Source organism: Pagrus major, chromosome 3, assembly GCF_040436345.1.
Source record: "Pagrus major chromosome 3, Pma_NU_1.0".
Taxonomy (NCBI): domain Eukaryota; kingdom Metazoa; phylum Chordata; class Actinopteri; order Spariformes; family Sparidae; genus Pagrus; species Pagrus major.
In genome coordinates, this window is record NC_133217.1 from 14705036 (window position 1) to 14725570 (window position 20535).

Below are 20535 nucleotides of genomic sequence, written 5' to 3' on the forward strand. Positions count from 1 at the left end.
AAACCTCATGCAAGTGCAACAACACAACACATATAACACAGCAAGCCAGCTAATGTTACTAACTATTCAACAGCAACAATCTTTTATTAAAACACAAGCCAGTCAGAGCTCTTCTCCCTTCTGATATCTGTGTGTTACTGTTTTTTAATATCTCTGTTGCTACGGGAAACAACAACAACCACCTCCGAGCTGGCAACCTACAAGCTGAAAATGACAAGTCTAACCTGGTCCTAATGCTGTGAAGCTAAACAATCTGGCAGCGGTTACCTTTTCTTTTTTTAGTCACTTTAATGCCACAGCTCCCCTCCCCAGGTGCAAAACAAGGTCCCCCACAACACTAATTTGCAGGGACACAGTTGATGCTGCCTGTGACAGTTGTGACTGGATTGAAGAAACACAATCTTGCCGGGCTAAGCTTCTGGAGCCCATTCTGGCCCCAGAGCTGTAAACCTCCAAAGCTGCTGTAATGGCAGTGTAAGCACCAACACTCCCTGGTGGTGCTCCGAGCAGTCAGTGAGGCCGGCAGCGCCAACAAGCAGCAGTCAGCAACAGGCTGCTTTCAGGAATCTCTGTAAATCGCAGAGCGTTGAGGCAGAGCAGGAGGACATCAGAGAGAAAACCAGAAAACATTTTCACTAAAAAGTGTGATTGTGTTTCACTTAAATCAGTTTCTGCTGTGTGATGTGCTGCGTCACGCACTGTGATGCTACACACTCACTGAAGAAACACAAAAACAAGTGATAGGGAGGTGAAGTGGTGGAGACAGACACCATTCACTGTATTATAAATCAGTGTGACATTAAAATGATTTTGAAGCTGTTATTGTAACATAGTGACACGATGTTGCTTTAAGGTTATACGTACATGTAACCACGATTTAGTGGATTACCTGATTTGTGCACTGTAAATTTCTCGCTTAAAGAAATAGTTCAACATTTTGGGAAATATATTTATTCTTTTTCTTTCAGTTACTGAACGTGATGTGACATGTTCAGCGGAAATGTAAATATGGTACGTAGCCTATGACACGTACAAATGTGAGCGTGTCTGTTGCTTACAGAAACGTTAACTGCCAACGTTTTATCCTGATGACTGGTCCAGATAAGGATTTTGTCTCATACATGTCATGCAACACAACAACACTGATGTCCAAGGCTTTTTGATGTTTCTCTGCTGTATTATATCACAACTGCACACTGCAAAAATGAAAATGTGGTCTGGAAATAAATAGAAAATTCAATAAAACACTTTTTTAAAACATAATTGTTTTATTGCATTTCATCCAGTTAAAGTCTTTTAGTTTTACACTTGACTTTCTGTCAGTGCAGCTGAGATGAAATCTTGAGTTAATGAGCTACAATTGTTTTAAATTAGAGGTCTTTAAATTGATAATAAGGTTAAATTTGAGGCCTTTGAACACACCGTAATCCATTCATGCACAAATGTTCAGACTGTCAAATGACATCAAAACTTTATGTTCACCTGATAGTTTAAGCACACAGACAAGGGTCATGTGACATTTATTTTGTGTCTGGTGTACACAAAACTTTCATGTGACTGAACTGTACTAACCTAAATGTTTTGAGTGCAAGCTGTTTCCAAAGATATGTTTAAGTTGAGTGGGCGAATTTGGGTTTGGTGTACCTTAAAGTAATGACGGCACATGTTTGTGTGAAACAGTACGCTGAACAAGAGCAGCCAGAGGTCACCTTGGTGCTGAACTTCAAATCTCCACTACAAGACTTAAACCTGAACTCACAGCATCACTGCTATTTCACATCAGTATTCAAGAACAGTTTATATGTGCAGGGAATGCTGCCATACAGGAGCATGTCACAGTATTTAGGTCAATCTCAGGTTAATGAGCCATAATCATGTTAAACTTTAAAATCGATCACTGTGATAAATCGGAGGCCTTTAACACAATACAGATATTCACTGTACCTGTTTATCTGAATCAGTGGTTAGAAATGAAGTTTCCTGAAAAATGTTCAGTGGTGTGATGCTTACTAATGTTGAAACACATTCTTGAACTGTGGTCACTCGGCAGACTTCTCGCCTGTTACTTCACCACCATCCCCTTGTTAAACATGTAATGTGAATGAGAAGATTGATACCACTCTTAGCTTAGAACAAAACTGGAAACAGGAAACAATAGCATTACTCTGTCCTGTGTGACATGCTTGACTCATAATAAAGTCACTTGATATAATTGATTTGCATGATGTATGCAAAAAATAAGGTAAAGATAAGAGGGATGCCGTGTTCATGGATGTGTGAAAACAATTTGTCAGTGCAGCCTCACTTTAAATTGACTTTAGTTTTTCCTTTTTGCTGTTTAAACAGAATTTAGTAAACAGTTTTTCTCATCCTCCACCTTTCACCTGGCACTGCACACACACACTGACAGGTTTTATGAGCTGCTGGCTGTTCAGGTGTTGCATTGTTATTTCATGACTTAAGTTTGTGACCTGACACTCAGATCAGTCTCTTTTTTACTCTGTTACTCTGTCTTCCAGTCCTTTCTCTCTGCTGCCTGTCTGCACATGCTCCTGAGAGCATGCCATTTTTCAATTATGCTGCATCCTGTGATTTCAATATCTGAGCCAGATAGCTGTGGACTCAAGTCTTAAAGTCTTAATAATGTGAGCATGTTCTGTCAGATACTGACATCTAGTGCCAAGCTTGGGTTCTGTATGCACCCTGAGGCTTTTAACAGGAGCTTCAGACTATTGTAACAAATACTACAATGATACTGGCCTGTAAGTTAAACTATTAATTTACCACGTCAAGTCACAAAATCAAAAATGTGTGTCAGAGTATCTGTCACAGAACAATTACAGTATAGGACACAACTGCAGACAATGGAGTCAGAGCTGACGCAGATTAATGATTCATTTTATAAAAATCTGACTCAAGTTTACAGGACAAGTCAGGTACAGTTGACAAGTAACAGGTTTGAATGTACAGCATGAAACAACACAGCCACTTTGATGAACAGTCAGAAGAACATAGGAAGTAAGAGGCTGATTAGGAAAAGGGAGGCAGACAGGAAAGGCCCAGCAGAGCAGATGAGGGAAGTGGGAACAAATGTCACGATGGGTTGGGCAGTCAGATGATGGGGAAAGTTCGAAAGCATCTGGTGGATGGCTGTGACAAGTATCTGCTGGAGGGTGACCAACCTTCCTTCATTTTAAAGTTGAACTAGTGAACTTCTCTACCAGCCTCTGCGAGTCATAAAACTTTCTCTTAGAAAACAGTTTTAAATTCATCCAGCTTGATTAAAATTGGTTTCCTAAAGGCTTGATGAGTTGGCAAGAAAAATTGAAAAATAAAGCGAACCGTATGCTTTCAATAAACCACTAGTTCACAAAAGGTGTGTTACAAATTTGCCGACTTTGATTGCACCCAATGAGCCACATGGAGCCTTTTTATATTTTCTATCAGTTTTAAAACAAGTCCCCATCTGCTCCAGCTGTTTAGGAGAATGCCGCAACGCTAATTTGCTGTGAAGCTCCAGAAATGTTTTGTAAACTACAAAACTTGACTCGACTTTCCATCGGCATGAGGGTTAGAGGTTACTGACTTCATTTTTTTGTTTTTGGGTGAATTTATCCTTTAACGTGTTTTCAGAGGATATTGAACTGAGGAACAAAGTACCCTGGGAACAATCGGTAGTACATAATAGTGGAGAAAGAAAGTCAGTTTTTCCATCTGTATACAGACTGTATCAAAGAAAATATAGGAGAAGAATCTTGTAAGAGCTCTGAAGGTGTATAGCTCCAATTTCTGCTGAATAGTCACACAACTTTTACTGTTGGCAAAGTCCTGCATGTGTCTAAAGTATCATAGACACAATTAAGGCATCGCTGATCATTTCAAAGTCCTACAGGCTACACAAAACCTTTGCTAACGTGGATGACTGTACTATCCTTTTCTTAAATCTATAACCATCGCTTTAGTTGGTCATATGACACATATCACATGACAGTCGCGCAGTAAACCCCTCCTCTCGCATCTGATTGGAGGAAACTCCTCCGCGCCACAGTGTGATTGGTTAAAGGAAGACGTGTTCGCAGCAAGTTATTTAATTACTGTTTTGGAGAGCCGTAGATAGCAGAGTCATGTGTTTTTGTGTGAGTTTTGTCTGACCCGCTTCATTTCCTGCATTTTTCTTATCTCACAGTGGAAACAATGTGCTTCTACATTGCTGCTGCTCTTCTGTGGGCTGTTATAGGTAAGGAAATGCTTTAAACTCGCCACATCGTGTGTCCAGTTAGCTAGCAACATGCTATAACAGAAGCTAGCAGTGTTATTTCGTGGTCGTTTCATGATAGTTATTGTTCAGGTTACTGAAGAAGTACGTTCAAGTAATTTAGTTCAAGTACAGCCGTGAATACAAATTATACAACCCTCTGATACTCAAGAAAGTATGTCTGCTTCTGTTCCTGATACGTGTTGCTCAATGCAGAGAAAGTCACACCAAACTTCAGTCAAAAAAGTGTCCATTTAGAGTTGGCTTGCTTATCAGGAAGGCGGCATGCATCCTAAAATATGGCTTATGATCCCGAGCGACACTGTTGAATCTACTCTTTAAACCGGTATACTTACAGTAATCCTTGCGACACTGTATTGTCTGATTTATAACTATTTGTCATAAGCCCCTCTGTTGTAACGTTATTCCCCCAGTTGTTCCATAACTGAGCTTGTGGACAGTGTGGGTGTGAAAGCTTACATTTGTCTATAAAATGGCTCATCAAAAGTGTCAGTTCATCGGTGCATGTAAGATGAAAGAATACAACATTGGCTTAAATGCAACCTTTTCTAGCAGATGTGATAAGGACACACAGTCAGAGCAAACAAATCTAAGGACTGCAGTCCATATTCCCAACCATCCACTAACAGTCATTGTGTTTGAAGTAAATAGATAAGGCCAGGAACACTGCTGAAAATGCATTTTTAGTACAGCGACATTTCTTATGTTTGTTTTCAGCTGCAGAGGGAAAAGCAGTCCCTTCTCTTCCAAATTTTGGTAACAGCTATCATGTCAAAGGTAAGAACAACATCAGATTACACACTAGCTGCATGTTTTCTTTAAAATTTAGCCTCGTTGCTTAACTATTTCACATTTCCATTGCAGGAGTGATCTCTCTGCCCTATGCTGAAATCAAGGAGCCATTCGAGGCCTGGCTAGACCTAGCGGCAAAGTCCAGCCGAATAGACTACTACCATGGTAAGAAAACCACCTGACCTCTGACTGTTTCTCTCAAACCTGACTCTGTAGTTATTTTCCTGCTTGGTTGGATCAGTGATGTGAAACTGAGAGCCTGATGTGTCAGACAAAAGTGAGCAGAGCAGAACAGAAGCACTAAGTACAAAAACAAAGAAGTGAAAAAGAATGAGTAAGCACTTTACTGTTGACTCAGGTTACATACTCATGTGACCACTTATGTGCTGTGTTGTTGTCTCATTTGTTTCCCAACCACCCTGATCATGTTGAGGGTTTTTATTTCAGTATTTAATTTTGTGGACAACTTCTTTTTCTTTGGCTTTTAATGTACCTACATGTACCTAGTGGCATGTTTATAATGTGTTGATATCATTGTGTGGTAACTATGTATGTAACTTTATCATAACCCACACAAAGCAAATGCATGCATTCACAAAACAGTAAAATCTTTACCACAGGTGGATAAAGCAGCCAAAACATTGCACATTAGGCCTATTGTTACTTTGAGTAAGTAATAAGAAGTAGCCACAATAACTGAATTCAGAGTGAGAAAGTTAATACTGAAGTTGTGAGTTACTTTTTTTTTTACAGCCTATATCTGGCAGCCAAAGCTAAAACAAGCACATGACACACTGTAGCACCATCACTTTGATAGTTACAGCAATATTACAAGGGAGAAGCTGAACATTTGTCATATGATATATAATGTATAGCTTTAAACTTGTGTACAGAATGTAAACATACTTTCCTCTTCTCTGCCAAGTGTGGTGCTCTGACGTACTGACCTCAGACCAGCATTCACAACCAGTCTGTAGAATTCATTGCTAGCTTTGTTAAAAAATATACTCGAACAAAATAAATCTCTCTCTCCCCTAGGATCTAGAGTCATTTTTCTACAGCTGGGGAGACATAAGGTGGTGTGGGTAATAAAGCCACACCAAATACAGAAAGCCAAATCAGACCCATGATTAGCAGACTTGTGTTTGAGAGAGAAATTAGCTACACACATTGAATTATACACACATTGAATTATAGTATATTATCTGATATTTGTCTGAGAATACACATCAACATGAATCCACCAAAGGCTATTGCAAAGATGAATTCAGAACAAAAATAATCCTTTACACAACATAAGTGATACTCTACCCATGATTCCTCGCGCAATCTCTTGTGCAAGCTGACTTTACCTTTCACTGAATCACTGTGTGGTCCCTGTCCATAACAGAGGACTAGCCAGCTGACTACATATTATTGAAACCCATTGGCCAGTTAGTTGTATTATTACCAAGTGTGGGGACATTTTTGTGAGGTACGATAGATTATTTTATAGTTTACAGAGCAAGAGACTTTCCAGATGAAGTGACACACCCTCCACCTTAGAAACCGGTGGAGAGATTACAGAAGATGAGGCCAGTGAGGCTAACATTAGCCATGCTACAGCTGCTGCTGACTTGTTTATACATGCCACTCTACGCATTATTGTAGGCGCCATTAAATATGCAATAGAATTTTATACAATTTATGTAATACAGGGGCTCTGCTCAGTCTCTCTATCAGCTAAGGCGTCCTTGGCTTCAAAAATGTAACCCCTGGTTTAAATGAAATAGGTTGAGGATAAATTAGTAAAAAGAAATCGGTGCAATAAGGCTTTTACTGATTTATGTATGTGATTGCACCATAAGATTAAACAAGCCAATGATGTCACTTTTAACATCTATCGCATTGATCATCAACAGGCCAAGTGTCGACATATCAGTTGGGGGCGGAGCAGCAGTGGGGCGTTTCCTATAAAATCACTCCCGAGACCACAGAGGTGGAGCAGAATGTGATGAAGTGTTTCCAGGCGAACGGAACGAAGGATGAAGCGGTCACACCGCAGGCGTCTCTGCCCGATGTGCAGGGCTTCCAGGTCTGTCTGTGTGGAAAATAAAGCTCTGTGCAGCACGTGACATTAGTCTTCTCACCATAAACAAACTTGCTGACCTTTAGCAGTTTGCATGGCGTCAGGACAGATCCTGGATTATTTTACAGTCCAGGAAAGAATTACTGAAGAAAAAGCTACTTACTTCTCATGTTGCAACATATTCTATGACCCATTAAAATGTAAAAGCAGCCTGAACCTGAGTAGACAGATAAGAAGTGTAAGTATCTGCTGCACCTTTGCATATCTGGTTTGCATTTCAACTGTCACAGAAACTAGTGTAACACTCCCTGCCATCTTACAGAGAGTCTGTTACACTACAATCTTGTGTGATTTATTTCTGTTTTCAAAACACTCACAATGTTAATCCTCCCATAGTTCCTGAGGATGGAGTACTATGGAGGTTCCCTGTGTGAAGTCTGGCAGAACGTGACCACTGTGGGTAACAAGAAGAACACATACACACTGTGGGTGACGCATTCTGAGAGAAGTGCAGATCGTAAAGAAGATCCTGCCGTACCCCTCCATTATGAGATGATGGGATACAACACGCTGCTGGGGTCACATTATGATAAATACCTGGTGGACTACAAAGAGTTCAGCCCTCATGTGGACCCAAAAGTCTTCTCGCTGCCTGAAGGTTTGTGCTCTGCTGTTGGTGCATACGTCAAGACGCTTTAGAAACATTTAAAGAAAAAAACACTTTTCCATTCTGTCAATTTCTCCGCTGCAGGGATGAGCTGTGGGGGATTTCCTGGTCCAGGAGTGGAACACCACATGTTGGCCAATCCCATGAAAGATCTCATCCACACCTCGGCGTCAGGCCACTCGCAGCGCATGTTCGACCATTTCAAGGACAAGTTCCAGCGTCAGTACGGCGATGAAAGAGAACATGAGAAAAGGGAGCACGCTTTTATTCATAATCTCCGGTGAGATGAACATTAAATACTGATGGGTTGTGTTGCTGCAGCACGATAAATGTGATTAATTCTCAACTGCAATTCATCACGGATATAGATTAAGTTTGAACTGAAGGGTTTCTGGTGACTGTTTTCTAGGTATGTCCACTCCAAGAACAGAGCAGGACTGTCCTTCACTCTGGCTCTGAACTCTCTGTCAGATCGCACCATGTCCGAGCTGGCCACCATGAGGGGTAGGAAACGAGGGAAGACCCCAAACAGAGGCCTCCCCTTCCCCTCGCAGATTTACAAAGGGGTGCAAGTACCTGAGTCACTTGACTGGAGGCTTTACGGTGCGTGTATACAATTTTTAAAATGTTAACCAAAGATGCGTTAGCCTGGCAGGACATCCTAGTTTTTACCGCTCTTCTCCTTCAGGCGCTGTGACGCCAGTGAAGGACCAGGCCATCTGCGGCTCCTGCTGGAGTTTCGCCACCACTGGATCAGTAGAGGGCGCTCTCTTCCTAAAGGTGATGAAAGGCAGCTTGCTCCATAGTCACTGGCCACATTCCAGTGTAGACCATGCTACTTTCTTATGCTCTTTGAAGCCACAGATGTTCAGCATGGACATGGCGGCTCATGTTTGGTTGATTTGCATAACACTTATGTTATCTGTTATGGGCATCTTTTTAGATATTTAAGAATCAACTAGATGTCATTTTAATAATCCCTCTAGCTGTAAAGGAATGGGTTATTCGGCCAGAAAAATACAGCTCATCAAACTGAAACAAGGAAAATAATGTGAATTAAAGGTTAAAGGGCAGGTTTGAGGTGAAGTGTGGTACATTCCAGTGACAAGTTTCAAAATAGTTTTTAGTTTTTGTTTTCAGTTTTATTTGCAATAATAAATAAACCAAGAGTTGGGGGGGGGGGAAGTCAATAAAAGTAAAATACATGTGCAGGTGAGGTAGAAAAAACCTCACCTAAAAGAGAGAAAAATAACATTCATATCTATAAATTAATAATAACGATAAAAAATACATAATTAGAACAACACAAAAAGGGAAAAAAATGTGTAAATATCCCCATTAGAAAGTAAAAAATAAAGTATAATTATTACAGCCCTGTGTAAGGGCTGACTGAGGATGATTTGGGGGAAAAATCTACAGGAATGATTATCAATAATTCCTGCACGGATCTGCATCTGATGCTCTTTATTTGAGGTACAGTTCATTATCCTTGCATTAAACTTAAGAAAAACATCCCTGAGAGCGAAACAAGTCCCCTTCTTTAGAAGAGGGGCGGCTCCACAGTAGGGTTCATTGTGTTGCACAGACAGACTTGACAGTGTGTGTGAAGGAATAAAACTCAGTGACTGTCAGCTTAGGCCTGCCTCCATCCCGTGCAAGGCAGAGCTCAAAGGCATTCCTTTTACCGTGTTGCCAAGCAACTCGATCCAAACGTTGGATGGTTTATTATGGGATTGATGGCACCCCATTGAAGTGACCAAATTCTCTCACACACCCTTGATTTTGTGTGTCTTGCCGTGGGCCAGTAGCGGCCTATTGATAGGCTGATAAATAGGTAGGTGGCCGACTGCAGTGAAAAATGAAAAAAAAACATTTGGGAGGTGGCTGGTTATTATTAAAATATAACATTATTTTAATTATATTTATTTTAATAAGGCCTTAAGAGTCATTAAGAAGTGTTCTTCTGGGCAGAGGGTAATGTGCTGGTGGAGTGCTATGTAATTGGAGAAAAGGAGGGGTATTGTGAGCTGAAGCTTATTAGGTCCTTACATGACCCCCTTGTCCATTGATAACATCTGTTACTAATCTTATAACTTTTAAAAGGCCAACAATTTTGACAATATCCCACCAAAACTTGATTTAAAAAAGTAGTTTAGTCTCTGTAAGTCATTTTCTTTTTTCCTTGTCAATAATAGGAAATGGAGAGAAGCAAGCAAATCCTACCATTCAGTGTTGAACCTTATGTTTTATTAAAGTTACTAATGGGATTTGTCAGTCATCAAAAATAATTAGTCCACATAAGAGTACTCCACTAATTGGTACAGTGCTTGCAAGTTCACTTGAATTCTTCCAGGAGAAAGTACTGTTGTGGAGTCCCAGCAGTTCGTCTTTGTGCTTTTGCCATCACGCAGCGTAGCAGCAGGAAGTGACCTGCATGTTGCAGCACCCCCCCTCCATCCCCAAAGGCAGCTTCATAAACACAGCCAGTCCCCAGGGGTCAATTTCAAATATACTTCTTCATGATCTCACAGCGTCTGCCTAGCAACCTGCAAACAACAGCTGGTGTAAAAATAAAACGTCACTGTTTAATCTCAAATTATCTACAGTATTCATGTTTTTTGGGGGCATTTTATATTTTCTACATGACCTTTTGTCTCATGTTGCCCTCCGCAGCCTCTTCTCTTGTCTTATTAAGTGTTTTATTAAGCCATTTGCCATAAGATACCAAAGCTGATGAAACCTGTGTTGTATTTCAGAGTGTGATTGGTGCAGAGCTGGATATGTTGCTAATCTGTGTGTGGAGTGTTATCATGTTTTTGCTCTTGCCTTTTAGACGGGCTCCCTGCAGGTTCTGTCTCAGCAGATGCTGGTGGACTGTTCCTGGGGTTTCGGCAATAACGGCTGTGATGGAGGGGAGGAGTGGAGAGCGTACGAGTGGATCATGAAACATGGAGGCATTGCCACAACAGAGACTTACGGAGCCTACATGGGAATGGTGAGCAAAAATAACCTGTAATGACCACATTGAATAGCACTGCATGGAAACCTATTATAGTGTTTTTTGTTTTTTTTTAAGAATGGCAGAAAATGAAACACCCTCACACGCTGTCAACATGTCCAAGAAATATCCTATATCAAGGCACCTTAAGGAGTTTTCTTAGAGCCTTGTGCCTCTGTGAATGTTCCATTGTGATATAACTTACATCTTTACCTACAGGTTCACTGTCCAGCTAATGTACAGAAATAAATGCCTCTGAAATAACTGACAACTGGGTAGATAACCAAGGTCTAACCAGCTGAAATAACTTCTCATAGTTGGGTTTAAGTTAGTTTTGTTCGAAAGCTATTTAAAGGTTTGTGTCTGTGTGGAGTCAGTGATAAATTAATAGTATTAAATGTTCTGTTTCCATGTGAACAGAATGGATTTTGCCATTTCAACTCGTCTCAGCTGACTGCAAAGATCCAAAGTTACACCAACGTCACATCAGGAAGTGAAGAAGCCCTTAAACTGGCGCTCTATAAAAACGGCCCGACGGCTGTCAGTATCGATGCTTCACATCGATCATTTGTTTTCTACAGCCATGGCGTCTACTATGAACCTGCTTGTGGTAAGTTACATACATTTATACATTTTACATCAACAGCAGTCTTTTTGTCTCTATAATCATCTTCTTGTGTTTTCTAGGTAACACCACTGATGATTTGGACCATGCTGTGCTTGCAGTGGGATACGGCACCCTGAACGGGGAGCCATACTGGTTGGTAAAGAACTCATGGTCCACCTACTGGGGCAACGACGGCTACATCCTCATGTCTATGAAGGATAACAACTGTGGCGTCACCACTGATGCTACTTATGTTACACTGGCCTAGATTAGCCCATTTCCTCTCTATATGAATCTATGTGTTAACGCCACTATGTGAGTGCCTGAGGATGAATGAGGTCTAATGCTGGATGTGTTGAGGTGTGGTTATCACATCAAACTGAGCTGCTTGATGATAATAATGTGTTAAATGTTGCAGTTGAATGAACACAATGAATTGAGATGCCGCACAGAAGAAGTTCGTTTTTCACACTTGGTTTGAACAGGTTTATTGCTGGTGGCACACAGCTACAGTGCCTTCATTTCAGTTTTACAAAGTACTTTTTGTGACACATTTTCACTTGTTCTTCTACTTTATGATATGTTGCATTAAAATGGACTGAGCTGGAATCAAAACAATAAAAAAAAATTGGAAAGTTTCCCATTATTTGGCTTCTGTGACATTCCTCGTTGACCTAACAAACTCACATGCTGGGCAGCAGTAAGGCATGCTTTCTAAACCCATGCAGTGGAATAACAGGTTATCCCCACCACATATACATTTTATGCATTCAAAGCATACTGGCCTCACATTTATTTGCTATAGGTATAATAGATTTTGAAGAATCAAATGATTTTTGCCTGAGTAACATAGCATATTACATGCCTGGTGCTTCTGATCCATGCCTTATTTATGTAGCACTAAGTCATAAAACAGTAACAGCCCTTAAACACTTATAAAAATGTCAAGTATAGTAGATAATTCACAGATCCAATTCATCATAGTGAGTCATTTTACATCTGAGTATGATTAAATATAATAAAAAAGAAACTTCAGCAAACAATGCTGAAATCAAATGTTCTCTTCACATGCTGATGAGTCACATCGTCCATACAAAACTACAAATGAACTACAATAATCTAATAAAAGGCTACATTGGGTATAATTAAGTTAACTAGTGCATGCAACTTCACTAGACTAGTTTTATTTCTCTTGGCTTGAGAACAAGAACATAGAAAACGAGGCAGTTGCTTGTTCAATACAGCATTAAAGGGTAACTCCACCAATTTTACACATCAAATCATATTTACAGGTACGTAGGGAGTATGATATAAGCATGTCACTCAGCGACTTAGGTGCATTGTGGGTAATGTAGGCGTCAAGTTTTGAAACACTGCGATTCTATTGCACTTATATAAGACTTTTGAAGTCATTCTGGACAGTTAAAAAACTAATTACCGAAATCAACACAGAGATAATGCCTTTTTTATTCGACACTTCTTGCAGCTTCCTCCAGAGCCACAAAAGGCATTATACTACTTTTTTTCCACATATGCAGTGGTACTCCCCAAGACCTGTAAACACACTTTAATGTGTAAAAGTGGTGGAGTCACAACAAAGATATACTTCACAAACAGTCCACAGACATGGTTCACTTTTATACAAAAATATTGTGCTTTTACTAAATGCACAAAATGTAATAAATCATTCAGTCCTTAAAAATATGATGTGCTAACAATAGCTGCACAATGGGACTTATGTGTGCGTACATGTGTACTGCATTAGAGAGGAAATGGCAGCCTCTTAAAGTCTTCCCATCCGATCTGATTCTTCAAATCAGCACAGATCTGAGCTGATGCCTGTAGATTTATAAATATATACAAATACAATTTGCAATCTGTGTGTAAAATATATCAAACTTCTCAAAACTGTAAGAAATGTGTAAACATTTGAGAAATGCACATGATTGCAAAGGGTGACTATTTATTCCTGACTCCTTCGGGTGTTTACCTGCAGCTGGTGAAACAGTAGGCTGTTGATTTGCCTTGGCAGCATATATGAATGCCTGCTTTGTGTGCGTGTGCGTGCACACCTGCATGCTGGTTTGGTGGTGAAATATGTTTGGCTTTCTTGCATAGAGCTCTCAATCAGATCCTGACATGTAATTGCATAGAGGATGTTATGTGAAAGTACTATATCTGGTAACAGAGTTGAGACTGTATAATATGTGATGATGGAACATGCGTATTATTTTATACACACTTAAGCCTGGCTTGCTAGATGTCGTAGCTCCTGCTCCTCTGTGCTGCTGGCTGATTGGCTGAAATCCTCAGACATCTCAGGGTTCTTCTTCTCAGGGCTGGGAGGTGAGCTGCGGGAGACAAAATAAAAGTACACAATAAGCTGTTTGCAGAAGTTGGGTCTTCACATGGGAACATACAGAGCATTGAGGTTCTGCTCAGGGTCATAGAGGCTGAGCAGCAAGGACACAAAGAAACTGTGTACTCTAACCTTCAACCTAAATGAAGCAATAATCCCACCCCTGTGGAAACAAAAGTGAAATTGTCATACCTCGTGTCCCAGTTCTCTGCATCCTCCACTGTGTCAGGAAGAGGTCTGTCAGCAGTTTCAGGCAGTGCCAGGGTGAGGATAGCACCCAGCAGCGGGGTGGTACCGAAGATGAGCAGAGGTGTAGTCGAGCTGTGGTTATGAAGCATGTTTATTAAGGGTGCTAACACGCCACCCATCCTTGCAAACATACAGGATGCACCAATTCCTGTTTGCCTGTAGGTACACAAGGAAAAAGTTGATGGTATCACCCACAAAGATCTTACAACTGTAATTAAAAAGTAATTAAAGGCTCATTATGCTTCAATTTCATTTTGTCCTTTTGTTTCCTTTCCTTCAGTTTGTTATGGTTCTTGTGCATGTAAAAGGTCTTTAAAGTTAAAAAGGTCAAAGTCCGCACCAACAGAAGCTGCTTTCTCCCACAGAAAACATTGTAGCTGAAACGCCTCGTCAATAGTCCCGCCTTTAATTTTGTGACTTTGTGACATCACACTATCACAGAGTCACAGATTTGCACAATTTATGCCTAGTAGCTAGTTAGGCAGATACAAATTAATTTAGCACAGCTGCTCTGTTGTTGTTAGTGGTGCTGGCTCAGGTGTGTACTAGCTGACCAATCAGAGGAGACTGGGTATTTGGAAGGGGGGTCTTAAAGGAAAGTATGAGAAAATGTATGTGTTTTTTGAGCATTAAAGCATGCAAGCATATTCTAGTAGTAACCCAAAATAAAATTCTGAACTTGACAATGAGCATAATATGTCTCCTTTAAAACTGTAATGACAGTTCTTACCGAAGCACAGTGGGGAATATCTCAGCAGTGTACACATAGATTACAGCAAAGGAAGCTGTTATACCGAACTTCCCTACCATGGCAAGACCAGCCAGGACATTGGGCTGATCTACAGACAGAGGGAGGGAAATTATTAAAGCCCTGAAACACATTGGGAAAAAGTACATTTTTAGAAAGTTGATCTTCCTGTCAGAATAAATACACAGTGTCCGTCCTACCTGCAGGGACAGCGAGCATGAGCAGACAGGCGATCCCTCCAACAGCCAGAAATCCACTTTGGGAGAATCTGCGACTAAAGGGCAGCACGAGCAGGACGAGCGAACGAGCTGGGACCTCGATCAACCCAAACACAAACTGAGTCATGTAGAGGTCTGTCCCCAACCTGGATACACCCAATGAGAGGCCGTAATACACCAGCACATTCACAAACCTGGGGAACAGGGATACAGACAGAGGAGAAAAGAGAGAGAAAGGAAATGGTTAAAGTAATAAAGAAGTTGATTTGTTATCGTATTGAAAACCCCCCTAAAAAGCTATTTACCAGATGTAGAACAAGATGAGAGCCCTCTTCCTCATCTGAGGAGTTCGTACGAGATCCACCGCTGAATGACTCTGCTTCCCTCCACCTAAAATCTTCTCAACCTGGACACAAGTAAACCAAACACTTCAAAAGATTAGGCTGTCCAATGAAATAACAAAAATGAATTCCACTAACAGTGGAGTCACAGCCTGATATAGCTTAATCTTCTGTGCCGTGTTGTCTAAAACTATTAAAAACACGTACATTTCACTGAGTGACATGTTCCTACATCGCCATGAACATTAGCACTCAGGTTTGTTTTTAGCTAATCCCACATAAACTATCCAGAAATACTCACCAGCACACAGAGGACTCCCAAACAAATTCACTATTTCCCATCTTCCTGCTAAGCTATGCTGGCTGCTGGCTGTAGCCTATTTACCATACAGAGCGGTATTGATCTGGTGAGTGTTGAGAAGACTAACACATTGCTAGTTTCAGTCTTTTCATGTGTTTGTTGACAATAATACCAATAAAGAGTAACACCATCCTTATCCTTTCACAAAATATTAGACCTCAACAGGTCATACTGTATGTAAGGAGTAAAATGACACACTTGCACAGCAGGAGGTAAGACCCGGCCGTTGACAAGAGCTGCCTTGCGGAGGAGTGCGATGGCTTCCTCACTTCTGTTGTTGGCCAACAACCATCTGGCAGACTGAGGAAGTACCCTGACAGGAGATAGAGAGAGCAAATAGGGAGAGACGGGAGAGGAGAGAGGGTGGACACAGGCAAAAGAAAGTGCCAGAAATTGGAAGAGAGAGGAAAGGAGCATCACAAAGAGGGCATTCATGTCCTCATGTCATAGAAATGTATGAGTACACAGTGGATCTAATGTCCAGACACCATTTAAATTTCCCACCATATATAGAAGATGAGCAGGAAGCCCGGGGCTGATATAGCAAGCTGCAGCTTCCTCCAGTCTCGTATCAAGTATGCTATGCCGGCTAGCAGCATGTAGCCCAGACCAAATGCGTAGTCGGTGGTGATACCGGCTAGCATGCGCCTCTTGGTGCACGTCCACTCAGTACCTTTGGAAAAACAGTGCAGGTTTTGGAGAGGAGAGGAGAGGAGAGGAGAGGAGAGGAGAGGAGAGGAGAGGAGAGGAGAGGAGAGGAGAGGAGAGGAGAGGAGATCATGGGGAGAGGGTTAAACTGGGGTGGTGGTGGTGGTTTGGAACTTTAAGGTAGCGGAAGAAGTGGCAAGGGTTTGTGTTGGGATTGGGCAAAAATAGCACAAAAAAGCATGAGACATTTAAAGTACAATATCTCCAAGTCTGACATATAAGTAACAAATGAGATGTAACTGTTTTGCAACTTCACCTGACTTTCCATTCCCATGGGGAGGATGAGATAATGACTACATTTTCATTTTTTGGTTAAATTTATCCTTTAATTTAAGAACTACAGTTACGCTCTCACATCTCGTCATGCTTGTGTTTGAGTGCGTATTTGTGTTTTGTTAGTACCAAGTACAAAGGCATTGATGATGACTCCGGATATTGTGGTGCCCACTAAAAAGCGAAGGATCACATAGACGGTGAAGTTGGGTGCAAAGGCCACAGCGACTCCAAACACAGTCTGAAGAGCGATGGACAGCAGAAGGATGAAGCGCCGGCCGTACCTTGCATAGAGAGATAAGCCGTGGACATGAGTTTGCTCTCCAAGCACATGCATAAATGAGTGGATAACCAAACCGCCGTGACTGTGACAGGGTGAGAGCAGGTTATACAGGCACTATGTAGCATTAGTGTGCGAAAACTGCCACACCTATTGTCACACAACTTCAGGAATTTGAGAGTTTTAGTATCCACCTGAATGAAAAAAAATGAATATTTTATAATATTTTTACATTGTACCATGTTTGAGGCATGAACATCATCTATAAATACAATCCAACTAGAAAGAAACAGTGTCAGCCAATCCTAGACTGTGTAGCCCTTCAAACTCAGCCAGCAGGATGTGTCGATTGCCCTACTTACACATGGCAACCATATGCTAAAGATCCCAACAGTTTCGGCCCCTGCAGCAATGCTTTGATGCCGAGGAATCTAAATGTGTGCGGTATCTGTCCACACAGTCAGAGGTTAAAGGGCTCCAGGATAAGAGAAGGACATAAAACCTACCTATCAGCCATGGCCCCAAACACCACAGAGCCCACCAACAGGCCGAACATGTAGATAGACGAACCGAGACTGTTCAGTCCGGCTTTGTCGCACACCAGGTCCCACTGTAGAAGAAATGAAGCAAACAAAAGGAGGAGGTGATGGTGGAGCATACACAAGAAATAAACCTGTGGCGCCTGTGCAGGGGTTCAAGCAGGAATCACTTGTGTGCCTGTGTTACTCAAAAATTAGTCCTTGGTGTGCTTCACTGTGTTAATTAATAGCTCTTGTGTAAAGGTGAGACCCGGCAGCAAAATGGATCAATGATTAGCACTGCCGCCTCACACAAAAAAGAGATAGAGCCTTTCTGTAGGAAGTTTGCATACTTGTAAACCCTGTATCTGTTAGGGTTTCACTCACCATGTGTGTTTGGTTAGTTCCCCTGTCAGTGCTCTTACCCAAGGCATTGTCTTAAAACTGCAGTTGGTCCGTGAGCGCTGCACAGTGACTGTGTGGAGGGAACGAATTTCCCTACAGGGCTTGATAAGGGTACATTTAAAGGTCTAGCGTGTAGTATTTAGGAGGATTTAGGGGCAGAAAAAGGATTAGAAATTCTCAGAATGAGCCTCTTATATCTACAGAGGGAGTGGGTCCTTTTACATATATTCCGCCATTTTGGCACCGCCATGTTTCAAGTACCCCAGAACAGACAAACCAGACACTGGCTCTACAGAGGGCTTTTCACATTTTTCACATTTTACGCAGCCACCACAGGGGAGTACGAGATGAGCTCAGCTGGTTGCAATTTGCAGCCACATTGCTTAATGCCACTAAATCCTACACGCTGGACCCTGTTGTGAGGAATACCCTCATTTGTTTTCATGGCAAAAGTTATGAGAAAATCAATACCACTCTCATATCTGTCTGGTAAATTTATAGCAGAGCCCCACTGATACTGGATTCTGGGGCCAATGCCGATATTAGGGAGTAGTGGCTGCTTATCTAAGTCTGTTGTATTGTTAGTTTTAATGTCTATTTTAGATTGTTGTACCGTGTTTGTCTGTATGGTACTTGGTTTATCTGCCATTTGTACACTCACTATAGGCTGTTATGTACAAAGTGTAGAAGTAAAGATTATGGCAGCCATGATAATTAGTGATATGTTGCTACTCTTATGATCCTTAATTTATTATACTTTTTTAAAGAATGTAATTTTCATTTTTACCATCACACAACTGGTTTCAGCTGTTTCCATGCAGGAGCATCAAGTTGTAAATGAAGTTGACACACTTTTCCTCTCAGGTGACACAGATCGTATGTAACGTGCAGCATCACACTGTACCTCTGTGACCACTGTACTCTGGAAGGTCTCCGTGCTGTACACCCATCCCTGGCCACACGGGACGCGCTCAGTGCGGTTGTCCTGCAGCGGGACGCCAGAGGAGAAGCAGGAGGAGTCCGAGGAGCTCCAGTTCAGGCTGAGCGTCCCGGGGAAGGAGGACTGATTCCCGGCTCCTGGGCTCGAGCTGTCCCGGCAGTGAAAGGGCGGCGTGGCTCCGGTGAAGATGCTCGCCATCATGTGGAAGGCGAGGAGGACATTGGGTAAACAAATCCATACGTACAAAATCTTCTGGTACCTGCCGAAGCCCCCGATGGCAGAGAGGACCTGGTCGAAATTCATTTTGGGAAATTTAGGTCAATATAGAGACTGGGTTGTGTTTCCTCCAGCTGATCAGCGGTGAGATGGAGGCAGGAGGCTGAGTTGTAAACATGCAGCAGGCAATAAAAAAAGCTGAGGTGTTGTTCAGGAGGTAAAGTAAACCAGACAGGCGACACAGTGAGTCCAGCTGCAGTCTACAGTCAGGTCCTATGTTTAGCAGTCCTGCAATGACCCGAGGAATGCACGAGCTGGTATCCCCTCCTCCTCCTCAGGCATCTGTCCTCTGCAGGTTAAGGTTCACACAGGTCGATGCAAGTCTCCAAACTCTGATCCCGAAGATTGCACAACAACTGGACGGCAGACGAGTGCCTGCATCAGCTCGACGCACCAACAACTAATTACACAAGTGTCCTCGTTGGATGCAGTGTTTACAGTATTATAAAGGCATGCATCCTTTGCTGAGTTGCTGCTCTCTGTGCAGAAACCCCACATGTAATAACAGCAGCTGGGAGCGCGCTGGTGTGATCTGTGTGTTACTTACAGGGCAGGGCCACAGCTTCATTACTAAATCCCATAAAAGACGCTCCAGTGTTCACGACACAGCCCCACACTCAGGAGGATCAATGTACGATGGCGCTTCTTTTTCTCTCGGGGAAATCATGTGAGCATCAGTGACACGTGCAGACATTTATCATGTTGATGCATAACAGCCCATTGTTGTGGTGTATATGTAACACAAACATCTCTGATGTACTGGTGTGCTCAGAGGCCCTCTGCTGCCATCTGCTCCTGGAAGATTGAATTACACTCTCTCCTGCTGCGACCCCAGTCTGTCTGAGTGAAATGCTTTATAAGCCATTATAATACTTTGTATATTTATATATACTTTATAATACATTGTATATTGTTCATAAACACTGTGTAGTTCATCTAGAAACATTATTCAGATGGCCACTCTTAAGCCACTCCCCCCCCCCCCCCCCCCCATTGCCTGAGATGTTAAGACCGTTAAAAACATGTTTTTCTTTCTGCTGAGCCCTCATGTCCCCTCCACCTTTCAACACAAATTGACACTCTTGGTGAAAGGGGATGTCATGCAGCAAAGAGCCCGAACTGGACTTGAACTTGAGCTGTTGTGGTAAGGACTCAGCCTTAGTCGCCTAAATATAGCCTACCTAAAGTACCCATTATGTTATTTATTACATTAGATAATTAAATGTTTTTATAGTATACCACATGCAGCCCACAGTATATCGAGGACAAAATAAAAAAAAAAGATTTTAGTCCTTTTTTGTATTAGCTCTGACACATTGGGTCTGGTGCCTAACGTGTGCTGAGGGACTTTTGTGCCCACGGGTCGCTGCTCAACTCATTTTTAACCTGCACTGTCCAGATTTTTAAGATTTCAACATGAAATAGACATCTAAATAAAGCCCTTTAACCTT

At 41.8% G+C, this 20535-nt stretch overlaps 2 protein-coding genes across 2 annotated transcripts; one reads left to right on the forward strand and one right to left on the reverse strand.

Moving 5' to 3' along the window:
- Nucleotides 1-4065: 4065 nt before the first annotated feature.
- Nucleotides 4066-12054, forward strand: LOC140993526 (digestive cysteine proteinase 1). The gene is made up of 11 exons (XM_073462995.1): nucleotides 4066-4237; nucleotides 4994-5053; nucleotides 5141-5233; nucleotides 6970-7142; nucleotides 7533-7794; nucleotides 7888-8083; nucleotides 8213-8406; nucleotides 8492-8583; nucleotides 10637-10798; nucleotides 11222-11411; nucleotides 11489-12054. Exons 1-11 carry the CDS (start codon nucleotides 4195-4197, stop codon nucleotides 11674-11676), a joined length of 1653 nt encoding a protein of 550 aa, XP_073319096.1. The 5' UTR covers nucleotides 4066-4194; the 3' UTR covers nucleotides 11677-12054.
- On the reverse strand, nucleotides 11881-19297 carry LOC140993527 (solute carrier family 22 member 13). The gene is made up of 10 exons (XM_073462996.1): nucleotides 18773-19297; nucleotides 17452-17555; nucleotides 16795-16949; nucleotides 16189-16357; nucleotides 15883-15997; nucleotides 15288-15388; nucleotides 14965-15176; nucleotides 14747-14855; nucleotides 13960-14172; nucleotides 11881-13759 (listed from the first exon to the last, which is right to left on the reverse strand). Exons 1-10 carry the CDS (start codon nucleotides 19109-19111, stop codon nucleotides 13651-13653), a joined length of 1626 nt encoding a protein of 541 aa, XP_073319097.1. The 5' UTR covers nucleotides 19112-19297; the 3' UTR covers nucleotides 11881-13650.
- Nucleotides 19298-20535: the final 1238 nt, after the last annotated feature.

Excerpts from the sequence above, each read along its gene's own strand:
- LOC140993527 (XM_073462996.1), bottom strand. The coding sequence starts at position 19,111 with ATGAATTTCGACCAGGTCCTCTCTGCCATCGGGGGCTTCGGCAGGTAC. Across the intron at positions 15,998-16,188 it reads CTGCTCATCTTCTATATATG|GGTACTTCCTCAGTCTGCCA; the intron begins GTGGGAAATTTA and ends ATCTCCTGTCAG. Across the intron at positions 14,856-14,964 it reads CATGCTCGCTGTCCCTGCAG|ATCAGCCCAATGTCCTGGCT; the intron begins GTAGGACGGACA and ends CTCTGTCTGTAG.
- LOC140993526 (XM_073462995.1), top strand. The coding sequence starts at position 4,195 with ATGTGCTTCTACATTGCTGCTGCTCTTCTGTGGGCTGTTATAG. Across the intron at positions 7,143-7,532 it reads CCGATGTGCAGGGCTTCCAG|TTCCTGAGGATGGAGTACTA; the intron begins GTCTGTCTGTGT and ends ATCCTCCCATAG. Across the intron at positions 10,799-11,221 it reads ACGGAGCCTACATGGGAATG|AATGGATTTTGCCATTTCAA; the intron begins GTGAGCAAAAAT and ends CCATGTGAACAG.